Source organism: Podarcis pityusensis (assembly GCF_964106645.2).
Source record: "Podarcis pityusensis genome assembly, chromosome: 16".
Lineage (NCBI taxonomy): Eukaryota > Metazoa > Chordata > Lepidosauria > Squamata > Lacertidae > Podarcis > Podarcis pityusensis.
The window spans coordinates 14175784-14194232 of record NC_138041.1 but is presented as its reverse complement, the minus strand read 5'-3'; the positions used below and the strand labels follow the sequence as shown (position 1 = coordinate 14194232).

Here is an 18449-nt window from a genome sequence, read left to right as displayed (position 1 = left end):
GGCGCTTCCTGCTGCTGGGCGAAGCCGGAGAGGGCGGCGGCTGCTGCGACTTGACAAGGCGCTGCCGGCCTCGAACCCGCGACCCGCAGGCGGCATCGACTCGCCGCTGCCATGGACAGCCAGGGCCGCCGCGTGGTGGTTTGTGACAACGGCACCGGGGTGAGCGTGCAAGCGCTGGCGGAAAGAGTGTGCCAGGGAGCTGGGCGTGGCGGGTGGGCGCGGCGGGGCATCGTCACCGCCTGTTCCAAGGGGCTAACGTGTGGATGTGCGAATGCGTGTGTGTAACACGTCCGAGTGTCCCAGGGTTGCCTCCGAGAGCGCCCGACAATCGGGGCTTTGTTCCGATTTAGCCAGCTCCCTTTCTCTGCCGGGGATGAGCTCGCCTCGGATCTTGCCGCAACTCCCGGGGAGACCTCGGGCAGCATCAAGGTTTTGACCCACAATATTGGGGCTTGCCTCCCTTGCGAGGTTGTTGCAACCATGTAGCCGTTCGTGCAGATTTGGAAAGCGCTCGAGATTATGAAATGAAAGAGCAAGAGCGCCTCTGGGGACGTGCAGAGCGCCCTGGAGACATCGCTGTCGAACCCCAGGAGGGCATTCGTTTTTGAGTTTTGTAGGGCCCACCACCTCGTCGCAAAATAGTGAGTATGGTCATCCCCAAATACATCTGGAAAGATGAAGCTGGTGGCCTTCCAGGGAAAAGAGTGTAGCTTCTAGGCAGGGTGTTGTTGAACTACAGCTCCCAGCATGGCTGACCTTTGGCCATGCAGGTAGGGGCTTCATATTTAACCAGTGTACTCCTTGGGGGATAAAGGACTGGATTAGCTCAGCCAGATCAGTTAGGGACCTGGATTTCACCCTGGAGTCTGTGATCCTCATTCTGTGACTGTGACATAATGACCTATTGTGTGAAAGCAGAATGTGAAGATCTCTAACCCCTTAAGCCAGGAGTTTAATGTGGCCCTGTAAACTTCTGCGTCCGGCCCTCAGGCCTCTCCCCAGGCCACACCCCTCGCGGGCCTTGATTGAGTGCTTTTTCTGGTTTGAATGAACTTTGATAATGACTCTTGCCTGTCTGAATGAAGGACAGAAAGGAGTGTGTGTTAAAAACCAGCCTATTGTTGAAAGGTAAAATTTACCATTTGTTGGTCTGTTTACTTTTGTCTCCTCAGCCTATTGTAGAAAGGTAAAATTTATCATTTGTTGGTCTGCTTACTTTTGTCTCTGGCTTGGGATCCCCACCCCCCAAATCAAAGGTTACCCATTGTGGCCCTTGTCTTGGTCACAACTATCATTTGCTCCTCCAAACACAAATCTTTTGCTGTTGCTGCGATTTTTATAATTCAGTTTAAATTTAAGTGCAGGCCATACATTCAAGCTCTGAGCTGCCAGTTGTTGAGAAAGGAGTAGTCTAGAAGAGGAAGGTCGGCATCCATCTGTCTTGGGGGACAGTGGAGGAGTGTGCCTTCAGAGATGGAGTCAAACCATTGGAGAGTTACAGCGCCTGCTGTGGCTGTAGAGACTGACAGGGGAGAGACATGTTTTGTTGCAGCTGGGGCAGACGAAGACATGCGGTTGTGCTGCTGCAGATGCCCCAGGGCGTTTCTTCTCTCTGCTCTCCTCCCAGCAGTCATTCCTCCTCTGGTCACTGCTGTGGATGTATGGCTTGACCGTATGTCTCCAGCACTGCGGTCATCTGCAAGGGATTCCCACATGGCGGGATTGATGTTGCCAGCCTTCATGCCACATTTGCAGACATCTTTGTAATTCAGAGCTGGTTTGCCAACAGGCCTGGTGCCTGAAGCCAGCTCCCCATAGGAGATCCTGCCATCTTTCATTCTGTCGACATGACCAAGACAGTGTAGACCACAAACTAATACAGAAATTAGGCCTAATGGCGGGAATGGGGGTTAGATACACAGGAAATTCATTGGGGAACTGCACAGCTGTGGGAAAGTCCACATAGATACCCTTCTCCAAATTTGTTTGTAAGTCTTTTAGGGTTTTAAAAATAAAATAAAAACAGTTTGGAGATCAGAGCTGTAGAGCCTTAGGCTAAGGGATGCAGCTGTGGAGGGTGTAATTCAGCCTCTAGCAACCTGCGACTGCCAGATGTTCCAACTATACAACTTCCATCAGCCCCAGCTAAAGGTGGTTGCAATGTTTTAAGACTAGATACTCCTGTGAGTTAGTTCCCTTGGTTAGAACATGGTGCTGACAATACCAAGGTTGTGGGTTCGATTCCCGTGTATTCCAGCATTGCAGGGGGTTAGACTAGATGACACTAGTCCCTTCCGACTCTACAATTCTATGATTTCCAAACATTTCAGGGGGATGATCGTGCTAGAAATGGTCTACCCAAGGTGCTGTTGAACCTGGAAACTGCTGTCCAAGGGGGAACATAGGAAGCTGCCATGTCCTGAGTCAGGCCCCTGGTCCATCTAGTTCAATACTGCCCGCACTGAATGGCAGCAGCTCTCCAGGGTTTCAAGCAAGGGACATTTCCTACCTGGAGATGCCAGGGATTGAGCCTTTCACACGCAAAACCTGGTGCTCTTACCACAGAGCTTTGGTCTTCCTCAGCTATATTTTCAAAAATTTTAAGCTGCATATTTCACAAGTGTTGTTACATGGCAAGGCCACTAAATAATTGACTTAGTGGGTGTGGGATAATGCTGTGAACACCCAGGTAAGGACGGTGACTCCAGCTCTCTCCATCCACGGTTTTAATCAGTTTCCAGCATGTCATGACACCCATATGCATACATAGGAAACGGACTGGTCTGTCTTTCTCGGTGTTCACTGCACTGACTGGCAGTGACACTCCAGAGTTTACCTGTAGATGCTGGGGATTGAATTTTGGACTGCAGGTGTTTTGTACTTTGAGCTTAGTAAGCAGCTGCTCTACCTTAGTAAAGGTAAAAAGGGACCCCTGACCATGAGGTCCAGTCGTGACCGACTCTGGGGTTGCGGCGCTCATCTCGCTTTCTTGGCCAAGGGAGCCAGCGTACAGCTTCCGAGTCATGTGGACAGCATGACTAAGCCGCTTCTGGCGAACCAGAGCAGCGCACGGAAACGCCGTTTACCTTCCCACCGGAGCGGTACCTATTTATCTACCAGCACTTTGATGTGCTTTCAAACTGCTAGGTAGGCAGGAGCTGGGACTGAGCAACGGGAGCTCACCCTGTTGCGGGGATTCGAACCGCCAACCTTCTGATTGGCAAGCCCTGGCCTCTGTGGTTTAGACCACAGCGCCACCCGCGTCCCACTCTACCTCTGAGCTTCCACCAATCAGAAAGCAAGATTCCAGTGCTTGAGTTTCTAATGAAGGGCGGATTTAAATATCAATCTGCCTTATTTATACTGAAGTCAGGCTGTTGGTCCCTTAAGCTCAGCATTTTTACAGTGGCTGGCAGTGACTCACTGAGAGTGGGACGTCTGTCTCTCTCAGCCCCAGATTGAACTGGGAATCTTCTGCCTGCAAAGTGAGCCTGCCCCTCTTAAGAAGTGTAGGCAACCCTGAAATCCCTGGGAGAAAAGGCCGGTCTCTGGCTGATTTAGCCCCTTTCTCTTGGGCCGTTCCACATGCTGCAGTCTTGCTGCTGGCAACACCCGACTGACCTGTAGATCTCTCTGTCTTGCCCTGTGCCTGTGGGATTTCATACATGCAGATTTACCAGGAAGATTAAGCATAAATTAAGATTAACCGGCATGGATAACACAGCAGACAGTTCAATGGGCAAGATTCTTAGGCTTCTGGGAAATCTTCTGAAAGCCACATGCCAACTGGCCTACAGGGCCAGAGACAAAAGTGGGCCATACTTTTGTGCTGTCGACTAGTTTCTACGCTAGTTTCAGTGACACTTTCCAGGCAGGAAAAACACTCGTGAAGCAGGGCCAGTGATGGATGTGGCCTACAGAGAGTTCTGAGGGCCAGATAGCGAGACATGGAGGGCCACATTTGGTGCTTTGACATGAGATATAAGCAGCCAGGGGTTGAGGTCCGCAGTATATTAATGTTCTCTTGAGGAGGCTATATAAGGTTTTTGGAAAGCAATGCATCCTTTGAGAAGTGTGTGTGTGTGCACACATGGCAGGTTCTTTGGAGAGCGTGCTGGGAGGGTGTGTGCACTTGCGCACGCACTGAGCTTTTCCAGCAATCTGGAAAAAGTTGCCTCTCAACGCAGCTTTGTCGGTGATTTGCAGCAAAGCCCTGTGGGTAACAAAGCCACCCCCACATGTCCTCTCAGCTTTCCATTGCTTTTTTGTTCCCAAACCCACTTCATTCCCCCGCCTGCTGAACATAACTCAAAAGAAACTGGCTGGGAGATCAGTGTGCAGGGAGCCTACTTATTCCATGATCTTGGCAGTTTTTAATTTCTAAACGGAAAATAAGAGAGAAAGAGAGGGGGAGGGGAAGTGTTTATAAACGTAGCGAGCTCTGCTTTATATTGAGTCAGGCTATTGATCCATGTAGCTCAGTATTGTCAACACTGACTGGCAGCAGCTCTCTAGGCAGCGGTGTCCCACAGCCCTATGTGGAGATGCCAACGGGAATTGAACCTGGGAAAAACAGGGGGTCTTGTCAATGAGCTACGGGCCTTCCCCTAAGAGTAAGATTCCAGTCCTCATGGTTTTGAATAACAGGCTGATTTAGATAGGAAAATAGAATCATAGAACTGTTGAAGCGGACACAAGGGTCAGTGCAGCAGGAATCTCTTGCCCAACAAGGGGCTCGAATCCATGTTTTAATAAGATTAAAAGTCTCATAAGAAGCTGCTGCCTTGTACAGAATCAGACCATTGGTCTACCTAGTTGAGTGCTGTCTATGCAGAGTAGCAGTGTCTCTACAGGGTTCCAGGTGCAGAAACTTCCCCAGCCCTATATGGTGATGCTGGGGGTCGGACCTGTAATGCTCTGGATGAGGACTATGCTCTGTGGGAGGGTTGGCCTCCACCCTCTGACAAAGCCTTCTGCTTCTGTGTTGAATTTCTGGTTGAGAAATTTCAGCAGCCAAACCATTAGCTGCATAAAGGTTAATATAGAAACAGGAATTTAGGAAGCTGCCCTATACTGAGTCATTCCCTCATTCCATCTGGTTCAGTTTTGCCTACAGCAGGAGTTGCTTCTTGGACAAGTGAGCACATTTCAAATTTTGGAGGGAGAGCAGGGGGCGCCTGTCACAAAATGGCTTCCGCGGAGGGGGCATGGCATAGCACAAAATGGCTGCCACGGGAAGTGTGGCAAAACGCAAAATTAGAAAGGCAGCCACCTCCAACAACCTTATGCTTACCAGCAGGGAAGTAAACTGTGTCCTGCTGGCACTGATTGTGGAGATAGCGCAATATTGATTTTTTACACACACACACACACACACACACACACACACACACACAGAGTTGCTGTCTAGGAGCAATGGGGGCATTCCTCAGTAGCAGGGGAAATATAGAAGGTGGCTACACCACACCCTGATTTCACGGAAATCACTTAGAAGGCACCTGCACATTTTGTCCCATGACTTCCTAGGAGGGCTAGATGCTTACTTTAAAAATAAAAATGGAAGCTCAGAATCTGGGGGACCTGCCCAGGGGCACCAGTGAAAGCTTTTGTGAGTGTCACTGTGCCCATGGGTGCCAGGTTGGCGGCCCCTGATCTACAGTGACTGGAAGTAGATCTCTGGGGTTTCATGCAGGGGGCTCTTCCAGCCCTATGTGGAGATGCTGGATACTGAACCTGAGGCTTTCTGCCTGCAAAAGAAGTGCTCTTTTGCTCAGCTGCGGCCCTTCCCCGCTCGTTTTTGTTGCCTGCATGGATTCAGGAGAACTGCCATGGCAGCCAGAGGTAGTAGCCCTTGGTAGCAAAGTTCAGCAGGAGAAAGAGGCCTCCATGCTCCCGCCCTTCGTTTTGGGCCTGCAGATTTCTGGAGCTCTTGGTGTGCAAGCAACTTCCTCCTTGGTTGCCTGTTTGTTCTGCCGTGAGTCATATTTGGCCATTTCATTTCCTGCCTCTCCACTTCCCCCTTTGCAGTTTGGTTTCCTCAGTCTAGTCTGAGGGCACATTTCCCAGCCCAGAACCAGAGGCCTTTAGCAGGCAAGCAGAGCAGCTTCTCAGGCTGGCCTTTTCTCGCACACACACATACCCCCCCCCCTTTTAAACCAGGGGTTGGCCACCTTTGGGGGCCAGTGGGCACAACTGGGATTTTGAGAAAGTACTATGGGCGCCTTGTAAAAACAGCTGCTGCGGAGCGTGTTGCATAACACAAGCACATTGGAAAGGGGGGGGGGGGAGAGAGAAAGACCACTTTGCTGTTACAGCAGATGAATCTGAAGGGGTGTCCACCCTAGAACATTGTCTAGTCCTGTTGCATCTGATGGGTTTCACTTGGTAATTCTCGAGGACATGGACAAGGTGCATAAAATATCTGAAGCACTGTTACAAGAAAGATGGAGCAATCTGGTTTCCTGCTGCTCTAGACAGTAGGACTCAAAGCAGTGGGTTTAAATTACCAGAAAGGAGATTCTGACTAAACATTAGGGAGAACTTTCTGATGGGAAGAGCTGTTTAACAGTGGAATGGGCTACCTCAGAAGGTAGTGGACTCTGTTTCATTACAGGTTTTTAAGCAGAGGGATGGCCATCTGTCAAGGATTCTTTTTCAGACATTCCTGGATTGCCCTACAGTTCTATGATTCGATGACTGTTGGCCATGCTGGCTAGGACTGATGCATATCTCCAACACTCATATAAACTTGCCCTGTTCCATTAAAGATTTCCCTTCAGGAAGTTCTTTGGATTGTGATCCTTTTGCTAGTTGCGTGGGAAATGGGCTTGCTGCCGTGTCAGTTTTGCCAATAACTTTGGATGAATATGAAGCTTGGTAGCTTCCAGGTTAGATTACTGCAATGCATAGTGTATGAGACTGTGTTTTAAAGGGTGCTCAGAAAATGCAGTTACTTCAAACCCCCGCTGTTAGGCTATGAAAAATGCAAAAATTATCAAGGGAATGGAGCAATGTCCCTGTGAGTTGGGGTGTGTGTGTGAACAACACTTTAAAAATAAAGGGCTAAAAGGAAAAATGCATTCTGGAGTGTAGTGTGTAGAAAACTGATAGAGATAAGTTTTGCTCCATCTCTGATAATCCTAGAACTCGGAGGCAGCAGAAGTATTGGCAATGCAGAGAGGCAGAATAGTGGAACCGCAAAGTCCCCAGTTTGAAAATTGTGGTTGCTGCTCATTTGCATCATAAGCCAGCCTTTGCACTCCCAAATACATTACGGTGATGGTAATACTACTGACCTCCCTCCCAAGGTTGTTGTAAGAATGAACTTAAATAATAATGCCCACAAAGGAGTCCTATAGAACCAACCCTTTTCCTACACCCCTGGCTCCCCTACCCACTGTGTCATTCTTCCATGCTTGAATTACTCTCAACCATTGTTTTTTTCTCCTCCCCCCCCCCCCCCCGTTTTCCCTGCAGTTTGTAAAATGTGGCTTTGCTGGGTCAAACTTCCCGGAGCACATTTTCCCAGCTCTGGTGGGCCGCCCTATCATCCGCTCCACCGCCAAAGTTGGCAACATTGAGATCAAGGTGAGTAGCGTCTGTGGGCCTCAGATCTCAGTGTGTGTGGTGAGGCCAGTCAAATGCGGTTGGGGGTGGAGGGCTGTTTTTTATTCTGTAATGGATAAGGTGGGGAACCAATGGCCCTCTGCCTAATTTCATGTGGCCCTCAGCATTTCAGATGTTAGGGACCCACTCTTGCTCTCTAGGCTTCTGCTCTAGGTATTGCTTCCTCTTCTGTTTCATGTGTTTGCAAGAGGTAGAGAAACAGCTGTGCAAGAACTTGCCTTATTAAATATCTCCCAGGACAACAACATACACACACAAGGAACTCATAAGTCACTTACTCTCAGCAGGTAGAAATATCATAACTGGAAGGACCTATCAGGAGTGAACATAGACCACTGGTACCAAAAAATAACGGGAAAGTTACTATAAAGTTAACCAACAAACTCAAACTAGCACAAGGACAAGGACCTCAGTGTGGTTCCCCTTTATTACATACGCAACATTATCCCCTCCAACTGCATACAAATCAATACGGCTCACCTGACCCAACAACCTAGCCTTCCTCCCTCACACAAATGAACCACACCGCAATCAACTAAACACAACCAACCAAGCTTGGGAACCCCTAACCTCTCACAATATCTATATATCTATATATCTATATATATATATACACACACACACACACACACACACACACACACACACAAACAAACAAACAAATGTGATGCTTACACAACTCCCCCTATACTAAGAACAGGCAATAGAATGAAAGAACAATTTCCCCAGTCCATCTCCCCCTCCCTTTGCCCCCAACTGCAAGATGTCAATGACAGAAATGTTTTTCACCAAATGTAAACGATCTTGTGAAAAAGACTTAAGAATTGAAAGTCAAGACAATAGATGTAACGCTCCCTGTTTATCTGTTTGCTTTGTAACACAAAACCCCCCCAATAAAAACTATTTTTTTAAAAGAGAGAAAAAAAGAAACAGCTGAGCAATTGTAGAGTGCTTAGAAAGCCTGCAGGCCCTCCATTGGAAAAAATGTTCCCCAGCCCTGCCATAAAGTTACTGAGAGGCCCTGGAAGCTTCAAATATAGAATTTTTAGCACTCCTGAGAGTGTGTGTAACTATAGTTACTACAACTGGCGGGAGTGGCATATAACTCACCCACTGCAAGAACAGTATTGGAGTTAAAGTCACCCTGAGGGTTTGTATGCTTGTTTATATGGTCCAACAATCTAACTCCACACTGTTAGTTGGAGTTTGATACCTGTTTGTGTGAAGGGAGCCCAAGTTTTGGCCATGATCTGAAGGCTGATTATGCTCTGTGATGACATGGCATGGGGGCTCATGTATTGCACACGCAGGTGTATAGCTGTAGCCCAGCAGCATAACTATTTATTTATTTATTTAACTTTATATGCCACTTGATTGTAAAAAGCAGCAAAATCAAGAAAAGCAGCAAAATCAAGAAAAAATGACAAGCATACTTAAAAACATACAAAACAAAAAACATACAAAACACTAAAACAGATTAACATACTTAACATACAAAACATACAAAACACTAAAACATACAAAAACATACAAAAACATACAAAAACATACAAAACACTAAAATAGATTAAGATTACCTCAGCTTTCTAGGTGTCTGGGTAGGCCTGACTAAACAAAAACGTCTTTAGCAGGTCTGAAAAGAGTACATGGAAGGTTCCTGCTTCCTCTCAATAGGCAGGGAATTCCCAAGTTGCAGGCGCTGCCACGTCAAACGATCGAGTTCTTACAAATGCGGATATTATGTGTCACCTGTGGCAGGGCCAATTTCGCCAATTGGCGCGGTCGAGTGGGCACATGGGGGCAGGGTAAGGTGATCTCATAGATGAGCTGGCCCCAAGTTGTTAGAATTGAATTTTGTTTCTCTTTCCCGTGCCAGGACCTCATGGTGGGAGATGAAGCCAGCGAGTTGCGCTCTATGCTGGAGGTGAACTACCCCATGGAGAACGGGATCGTGCGCAACTGGGACGACATGAAGTACTTGTGGGACTACACCTTTGGGCCCGAGAAGCTCAATGTCGACCCCCGCAACTGCAAGATCCTGCTTACCGAGCCCCCCATGAACCCCACCAAGAACCGGGAGAAGATCATTGAGGTAGGTGGGATGTTATTAGCAGAGGAGCTTTGGAGAAGCCGGGGTCCCAGAGCAGGGGTGTGAGAAACGAGTTCATCAAACCATCCCTGCAAGATGTGAGGCTGGATCAGTGTGATGGGATCTGTTGCAGCAGGAGCGAGATAGGCCGCAGAGTTTTGTAAGCTCCTTGAGGCAGGGTCCTGGGTCCTCTTGTGTACTTTATAATAATATAAAAAATAAGGAAACCTGGGGAGAGGTTGGGTAACTTGTGTTCTGTAAGTGGGGCTGGTCTTGGCGGCTATTGAAATACAGTGGTACCTCAGGTTAAGTACTTAATTCGTTCCGGAGATCCGTACTTAACCTGAAACTGTTCTTAACCTGAAGCACCACTTTAGCTAATGGGGCCTCCCGCTGCCGCCGTGCCGCCACCGCACGATTTCTGTTCTCATCCTGAAGCAAAGTTCTTAACCTGAGGTACTATTTCTGGGTTAGCGGAGTCTGTAACCTGAAGCGTCTGTAACCTGAAGCGTACGTAACCCGAGGTACCACTGTATGGACTTGGGAATAGCCAGGAAGTCTAGGGGTGGCTGAGACTTGTAGAACGAATGCTCATTGCCCATTTCCCCTTGCAACACAGGTGATGTTTGAGACATACCAGTTTGAAGGAGTCTATATCGCTATCCAGGCAGTGCTGACCCTCTACGCCCAAGGTAAGTCGGAGGCTGGGGTGTGTGATGGGAGAGGCCAGGAGTTAAGCAGTGGTATGGTATTAATGCATGTTAAATCTTTTGGAAGACCCACATGTTTTATTGTTTAAGGGAGACATTGTATTAATTCCCAATCTGTGTCCTGTTAATCATAAAGGGGACGCGGGTGGCGCTGTGGTCTAAACCACAGAGCCTCTTGGGCTTGCCTATCAGAAGGTCGGCAATTCAAATCCCCGCGACGGAGTGAGCTCCCGTTGCTCTATCTCAGCTCCTGCCAACTTAGCAGTTGGAAAGCACACCAGTGCAAGTAAATAAATAGGTAGCACTGCGGCCGGAAGGTAAACGGTATTTCTGTGCGCTCTGGCACTCGTCACAGTGTTCTGTTGCTCTAGAACATGGGTAGGCAAACTAAGGCTCGGGGCCCAGATCCGGCCCAATCGCCTTCTCAATCCAGCCCGCGGATGTTCCGGGAATTAGCGTGTTTTTACATGAATAGAATGTGCTTTTATTTAAAATGCATCTCTGGGTTATTTGTGGGGCATAGGAATTTTTTTTTGAGGGGGGGGGAAATGAACAAATTCCTATGCCCCACAAATAACCCAGAGATGCATTTTAAATAAAATGACATATTCTACTCATGTAAAAACACGCTGATTCCCAGACTGTCCACAGGCTGGATTTAGAAAGTGATTGGGCCAGATCCGGCCCCTGGGCCTTAGTTTGCCTACCCATGATCTAAATCAATGTTGTCTGCAATGGACATCAGCTCTCTGGGTGTTTCAGGTAGGAGACTGGGAGAGATGTCATTGGGGATTGAATCTGGGCGTTATACATGAACAGCCTGCACACTACCACTGAACTATGACATTTAATTTAATGAAAGTATGGGCTGGCATGTTGATGATGATGTTGTGTGGACCCCATGTAAAACTGCGTACAAAGGCTGCTGAGATTGCAATATAAGCCCCTAGCAAGAAGCACTTTTAGAAGTGAAAATTTGTCTCACCCATTCACCTGGTTGGTATCAGTTCCCGTTGGTATCCAGCTTCCTTTGAAAAGTCTGCACTGAGTGTACTTTCCCTCCCCATAACAGTTTGTAACTGGTGATTTTATTCATGACCACAATGTTCCAGATCCTTTTCTTCTGTCGATCTGTTGTTGGCTTGCAAGCTGTTTTCAAAGGTTTTGCTAGCAGAGTTCACGCTGCAGTTAGCAAATGCTGCCAACTCTTCAAATAAAAGAAATTCTGGTATCTGGGCAGGCCCAGGGGAGGAGGCTGCTGGGGTTCCCCCCACCCCCATGTCAGAGTGTGAAGCCTGGCTAATTAGGGCATTAGACAAGATTGTTGTGTATATATAAAATAATAGATATAACAGATTTAAAGTCAATTGTTTGCTGCTATATAGGAAATTAATGTATACATATTTATATATTTTTTCAAGCAAACATTTAAACATTTAAAGCTGAGATTTTAGAGATAATTAGTAATATATTTATCTAGGGGAAAATGATGTTTAACATATTAATATACGTATATTTAAAGATAAATTGTAATACCAAGAGTCTGCATTGCCATTCAGTGCAAAGAGACTGCGGAACGAAATGGTTTTATAGAGCTGGGTGTGTCTTGATTGGCTGGCAAGGTCAGCTGGCTTGTCTTCAGGCCAGTACATATTTCGATTCCTGCTTAGACTTTTGTTTAACACACACACACACACACACACACACACACACACAAACCCGGTTCAATTCTTGCCTCTTCCATGAACTCCAAAGGTGGCCTTAGGCAATCTAAAATTATCTCAGCTTTGGCCTTCTCTCTGAAGCTTGGGGATAATACAGTGGTACCTCGGGTTACATACGCTTCAGGTTACATATGCTTCAGGTTACAGACTCCGCTAACCCAGAAATAGAGCTTCAGGTTAAGAACTTTGCTTCAGGATAAGAACAGAAATTGTGCTCCGGCAGCGCAGTGGCAGCAGAAGGCCCCATTAGCTAAAGTGGTGCTTCAGGTTAAGAACAGTTTCAGGTTAAGAACGGACCTCCAGAACAAATTAAGTACTTAACCCGAGGTACCACTGTAATTCTCCTTGATGGCCACCTTGCAGGGTTGTTGTAAAAATTAGATACACACACACTGTGTGAAGAGGTTTGTACACTTTGAAAATGCTACTGAAACAGTCTGTTGCCATAATTAATATGAAAACCTTTTTTTCAGGCCTTCTCACAGGCGTGGTGGTAGACTCTGGGGACGGTGTCACCCACATCTGCCCAGTCTACGAGGGCTTCTCCTTGCCCCACCTCACCCGTCGGCTGGACATAGCGGGGCGTGACATCACACGCTACCTCATCAAGGTGAGGGCTGCAGAGGCCGTCGCTGGCTTTCTTCCCCTAGGTGGGGGGATGCCACATAGGGCATCAAAGAAATGAGTGAGCAGGATCTGCTGAAACCCTTTCGTGAAGCTGGAGGACCTGTGTATCAGCAAGTAGGGAGCGCCTGTATCAAAATACTGCTGTGTAACCTCACCTCCTAACAGGAGGTGCTCCTGTTCAGAATATCAGCCCTCCAGGATTCCCCCACCGGCGTACTAATATAAGCTAGGCCATTTCACACAAACACACCACCCATCATGTTCCATTTGTAGCCAGTACTTAACATTCCACAGCTACAGACATGCTCAGTCCTCCTCCTGTTGTTTTTGAGGATGTATTTCAAAACCTGCTTCCCCCTTGGGCCCTTGTAGGGGGGTTGGACTAGATCAGAGCTTTCTAAACCGTGTCATGCCACGTGTGTCGGCTGCAGTCTGTAGGTGTTTTGCGTGAACACTCCCAGCACTCTGCTTGTGGCTGGAAAGGGGTTTGTTTAACCTCCGGTTTGCTAGTAAAACGGAATTATTGTGTCACAAAAAGATGCACATCTAAAAAGTGCCTCGCCAACATGGAAGGTTTGGAAAACTAGAGGATCCTCATAGTTCCAACTCTTCAATTCTATATGATGCCAATTTTGTTGGCACTCACTACTATGAGTATGCTATTGGCGGGAGCTGTACTGCTCTGCTGCCTCTCTGTGTGGAGGTTTTATATTTCTAGCTATCCTATATACTAATAGTGAACACAGTTCTCCAAAAGTGTGGATCTTTGTTTATCTTCATTGATAAGTAGATCCTTCCAACCCCTCTCCCTTTTCCATTTCCCCCCATTTTTCTTTTGCAACTGGCATTTTGTGGCTATTGAGCGTGCCCAAATCTCACTGGGCTGGGTGGGGTGTTGTTGGTTTTTTTGGCCAGGGGTGGGGAGGTGCATTGCCTCCTTAGTTTTACTCCCCCACCTTTCACACTGGCCTAGTTTTGTTTCTATTTCTCCTAACTTGACTAATTTAACTATAATGGAGTGTGTTACGAATTGACAGTGTCAGAGACCATTATTTCCTAAGTACAGAAACTTTTGCCTTCTTGTTATCAACACTTTCCTTCTTGAACACCTTCCTTGCTGGAAAAAGATAGGTTTAGAATTGTGTGTTTGTTACACAGAGGCTGTGCCTATACTTTTGTGGGGTGTGTGTATGTGCCTCCACCATCTCTCAAGAAGGCAAGTCAATACGCCCCATTTATTTATTTAGTTTCTAGGAATGTGAGGTGGGCAGAGTGCTTCAGGGGTGAGTGTGTGCGCGCTTAAGAATCCTTGACAGAAGTTTTTCAGCACCTTCGCCATGAAATATTCCCAGGATGCTTTGCAAGGGGTGGGTGGAAGCCATTAGCAATGACAGCTGATACAATGCAACTGATGGTTTTCTGCTTTGACAGCTCTTGTTGCTGCGTGGATATGCCTTTAACCACTCGGCTGACTTTGAGACGGTCAGGATGATGAAGGAGAAGCTGTGCTACGTCGGCTACAACATTGAGCAGGAGCAAAAGCTAGCTCAAGAGACGACCGTGCTCGTGGAGTCCTATACGGTAATTATTAGCTGAGTTATTAATTACTGTTGGCGGGATTTCTTGCCTGTCCTTCACCATAAGAGCCCTAGGATGAGTTACAAGAATGTTAACTGTATAAAATATTGCAACCAGTTTAAATGAGTTAGAAGGATAGGATTGGTCCTAAAGCATATATATAACTTGGTTGTCAAAGCCCAGAGCATCTCAATGCATCTCAGCATGCTACAAAAACTGTAGAACGAGTGTGTCTGACCCATCTCTGTTCGGGAGAGAATTCCACAGTTTAAGGGCTGCCCCAGGGGATGTCCCGAGCCATGCCACCCCCTGCTCTGAAATTGATAAATATAAATTTATCTATTTAAAATTTCTATACAGTGGTACTTTGGTTCTCAAACTTAATCTGTTCTGGAAGTCCGTTTGACTTCCAAAGCGTTCTAAAAACAAGGCACGCAGTAATGCAAAATGGATTAATCCGTTCCAGGCTTTTGAAAACAACTCCTAAAACAACAATTTAATATGAATTAACAGTCACACAATCAATCAATCAATCAATCAATCAATCAATCAGTAGCTGAGCTAGGTTCCATACAGTCACAATAACAAATTAACCAAAAAAGCCGCAAAAACAAAAGCACAAAATAAGTAGCAAAAATAAAAGCGGCAAAGATAAGCTCCAAATATCACCTCCATGTTGCGTGGGTGCTCGGGACTCACCATCCGACAGACCTCAACGTATCACTCAAAACAGAAGTGTGGCACTCAGAACGGAGCATGTTCGGCTTCCGAAAAATGTTCACAAACTGGAACGCTTACTTCCAGGTTTGTGGCGTTTGAGTTCCGATTTGTTTGACAACTAAGCTGTTCAAAAACCAAGGTACCACTGTAGTTAAAAAGTATTTCTAAACCACTTAATGTTCTAAGATCTCTAAGCGGCATATAAAATTTACAGTATAAAACCCAGTCAAAACAGTATTACAAAAGCAGGAATTCAGGAATCACAAAGTGCAATCTTAGGAATCAGGGAAAGCCCAGGCTAAAGGATGTGTTTTTGCAGGAAGCTTGTTCATGTAACCAGGGGTGGGAAATGCCCCTTCTCAAGTCACTGCCCTGTTGTCCGTGAGGAAAATTTCCCCAGATGATTTCAGTGACCTTACAGGTCGAATGAATGGAACGAGGAGCAGAGAAAGGGGAAGATCATGTTTGCAAAGTGATTGTGGCAGGGGCCGTAAATTAGATCAGGAGTGGAAGTGGGGGCGAATGTGGCTTTTCAGGCTCCTCCATCTGGTCCTGAAGACTCTTCCCTCCATGAATGTTTTTGCCTGGCTGGAATGTGTCTTTGGTCTCTGCTCATGCCTCTTTCTTCCCCTGGCTGGAAGGCAGAGGAGGGGGACATGCCCCACAGCCTACTAGTGTCACCCTTTCTTGTTTCGCCCCTACAGCTTCCGGATGGACGGGTGATCAAAGTCGGGGGCGAGCGCTTTGAGGCCCCTGAGGCCCTGTTCCAGCCCCATCTCATCAACGTGGAAGGAGTTGGTGTGGCTGAGCTCCTCTTCAACACCATCCAGGCAGCGGATATCGACACCCGGTGAGGGGGGCGTTGCCCAGGAGGATGTGGGGGGCATCTCTAGAGGTTAACGTGGGACAGACTTTAGGAATATGTTTCTGAATTGACCCAAATGTGGGTGATGGGGCTTGTCAGCCTGGGAAGGTAGCCCATCTAAGAGAAGGAAAACTCTGATCCTAAGCCTCCACTCTCTTGAGGGACCTCTTCTGGTCCCTCAGTGTGGTGTAGTGGTTAAGAGCGGTGGACTCGTAATCTGGTGAACCGGGTTCGCTTCCCCGCTCCTCCACATGCAGCTGCTGGGTGACCTTGGGCCAGTCACACTTCTCTGAAGTCTCTCAGCCCCACTCACCTCACAGAGTGTTTGTTGTGGGGGAGGAAGGGAAAGGAGAATGTTAGCTGCTTTGAGACTCCTTAGGGTAGTGATAAAGCCGGATATCAAATCCAAACTCCTCTTCTTCTTCTTCTGGAGAAGAAAAGGCTAAAGATTAAATCCTGCACAAATCCAGAGTGGAGTCCCTGAGACAGTCGGATGGCGCCTTGTATGCCTCCTTCCGGCAACTCCTGCAGCCAGGCTGGGGCCAAACATCTTGCTCTACTTCCTTTGGACCACATCAGAGAGGCTGAGAAGGGGGCCTTGTTGCCTGGACAGCCCAGGACCTCCATACACACTGCCCAAGCTTTGTGCCCCGGGGAGGTCACTGCGGTGCTGCTAATGCAGTGGTTTGACTTCACCCCCGGAGGCGCACTCCGTTGTCTCGAGACAGACAGCTGCCAACAACAACTTCTCCTGATGTTCAGACTGTACATGTCGTTGCATGTGGTAGACAAAACAGTCCCATGCATGCACTTTGGGGGGAGGTATCTGTTTGGGAAAATCCTAAGAAATTCAGAAGTACAAAGGGCGGGGGGACCCTTTTGGACAAAGGCCTTAAAGGTGTGGGTGGGAGAACTCCTAATAGCCCCGTGAAGGACTTAAGCATGTTTAGTAGGGACAGAATACTGACTGATTGTATGATGGGAAAGGATATGGGTGGCTAACTGCAACCTTGAACAGGAATTTGAGTCATTTGGCAAAGAAAACAGGGAGGGGGGAAGGAATGGAATCTCCTGAGAAAGGGCATGGCTGTAAATTGGTCTCAGTGAAGAGGAGCACTCTGCACTGCAACATTTTGCTGCAGGTCCCCACTTGTTCTCTCTATGACAGGTGGGCAGAGGCGGCTTTCCTCAATCACCAGCTTGCTCTAGTGAGAAATTTCAGTGGGGACCCGGCCGGCTGTGACTGTCTCTTTCTCCCCTCTTCTTAGATATAAAAGCATTACAGTTCTCCTCTTACCCCCCCCCCTTTTATATTATCATAGGGCTGAGTTTTACAAACACATTGTGCTTTCTGGGGGTTCCACAATGTACCCAGGACTGCCTTCCCGCCTGGAGCGTGAGATCAAACAGCTGTACCTGGAACGGGTGCTGAAGGGGGATGTGGAAAAGTTATCGGTGAGTTGGGGGGTTGTTTGGGGGGTGCTGTAATGGGGCATGGAGCTGCTGCCCCCTAGTGGCCTCTCCGAGGGGAGGAGGGATCTAGTCAAACTGGGGAGAGACACAACAGTGAGTGGAGGTGGCAGGTTCCTTGCTGTTTGCTTTCTTTTAACCCCCCCCCTTTTTTCTCTCTCTCTTCCAGAAATTCAAGATTCGCATTGAGGACCCTCCCCGCCGGAAGCACATGGTCTTCTTGGGAGGGGCAGTGCTCGCAGACATCATGAAAGACAAGGATACCTTTTGGCTGCAACGGTCTGAATATCTCGAGAAGGGGGTCCGCATCTTAGAGAAGTTGGGGGTGACTGTGCGATAGGACCCCCCCTCTTTCCATTTCCCTTGCCCTGATGCATTCCAGCCCAATTTCTTATTCTGTTGAGCCACCACTGTGCAGGATGTGGGTGGGTCAGTGAAATAATCTTTTTTTAAACAAATATCCTGTTTGGGGAAAATAGGAGAAGCATTCCAAGCATCTAGTTATTGTCTTCCTTGCTTTCCCAAGTTCATTGTCCTCATGGAGCTTACAGGAGCAAGCCCCATCACACAGGAAAGAGCTTCTCCCCACCCACACTGGGGTGGGGGACGCACATGTTTAGGGGCCAAAGGTCAGTATTCTCCACCTCTTGCAAGTTTCACACTCCACATTATCTCCTGTGCAGCACATGCTGCAAATGTTTGCTCAGGGAAATCCATCCATTCCCATCCTCCCTTCTTTCGCTTTAATGGAAAGGAAGCAAGTGTCCAGACCTCATGGCTGTGAGATCATATGCTTAAGCATGGGATCAGGGAGAGTTTGGCAGGGTGGGGGCGGCAGCACTTGACTGCTGGCCTAAGTCTTCGCTTTCCCTCTGCTCCCTGCAAACATCTCACATCTCATTCCTTTCCCATGCTGTCGTCTTCCCTCAAGTGTAGCTGAACTGCACAGCTTTGGCTTCATTACCAAGCCAGAGAATAATTATAAGGAGAAATCTATTTTACTTGTGTATTCTGAGTTTTCTAAAGACTACTCTTTCAAG

The 18449-nt window shown here is 47.6% G+C and overlaps 1 protein-coding gene across 1 annotated transcript; it reads left to right on the top strand.

The window, feature by feature from the left end:
* The first annotated feature begins 1 nt into the window (after position 1).
* Positions 2–17858, top strand: LOC308465698 (actin-related protein 2-like). The gene is made up of 9 exons (XM_080985803.1): positions 2–159; positions 7477–7587; positions 9503–9718; positions 10335–10407; positions 12623–12759; positions 14208–14357; positions 15779–15924; positions 17262–17394; positions 17579–17858. Exons 1-9 carry the CDS (start codon positions 112–114, stop codon positions 17747–17749), a joined length of 1185 nt encoding a protein of 394 aa, XP_080841929.1. The 5' UTR covers positions 2–111; the 3' UTR covers positions 17750–17858.
* Positions 17859–18449: the final 591 nt, after the last annotated feature.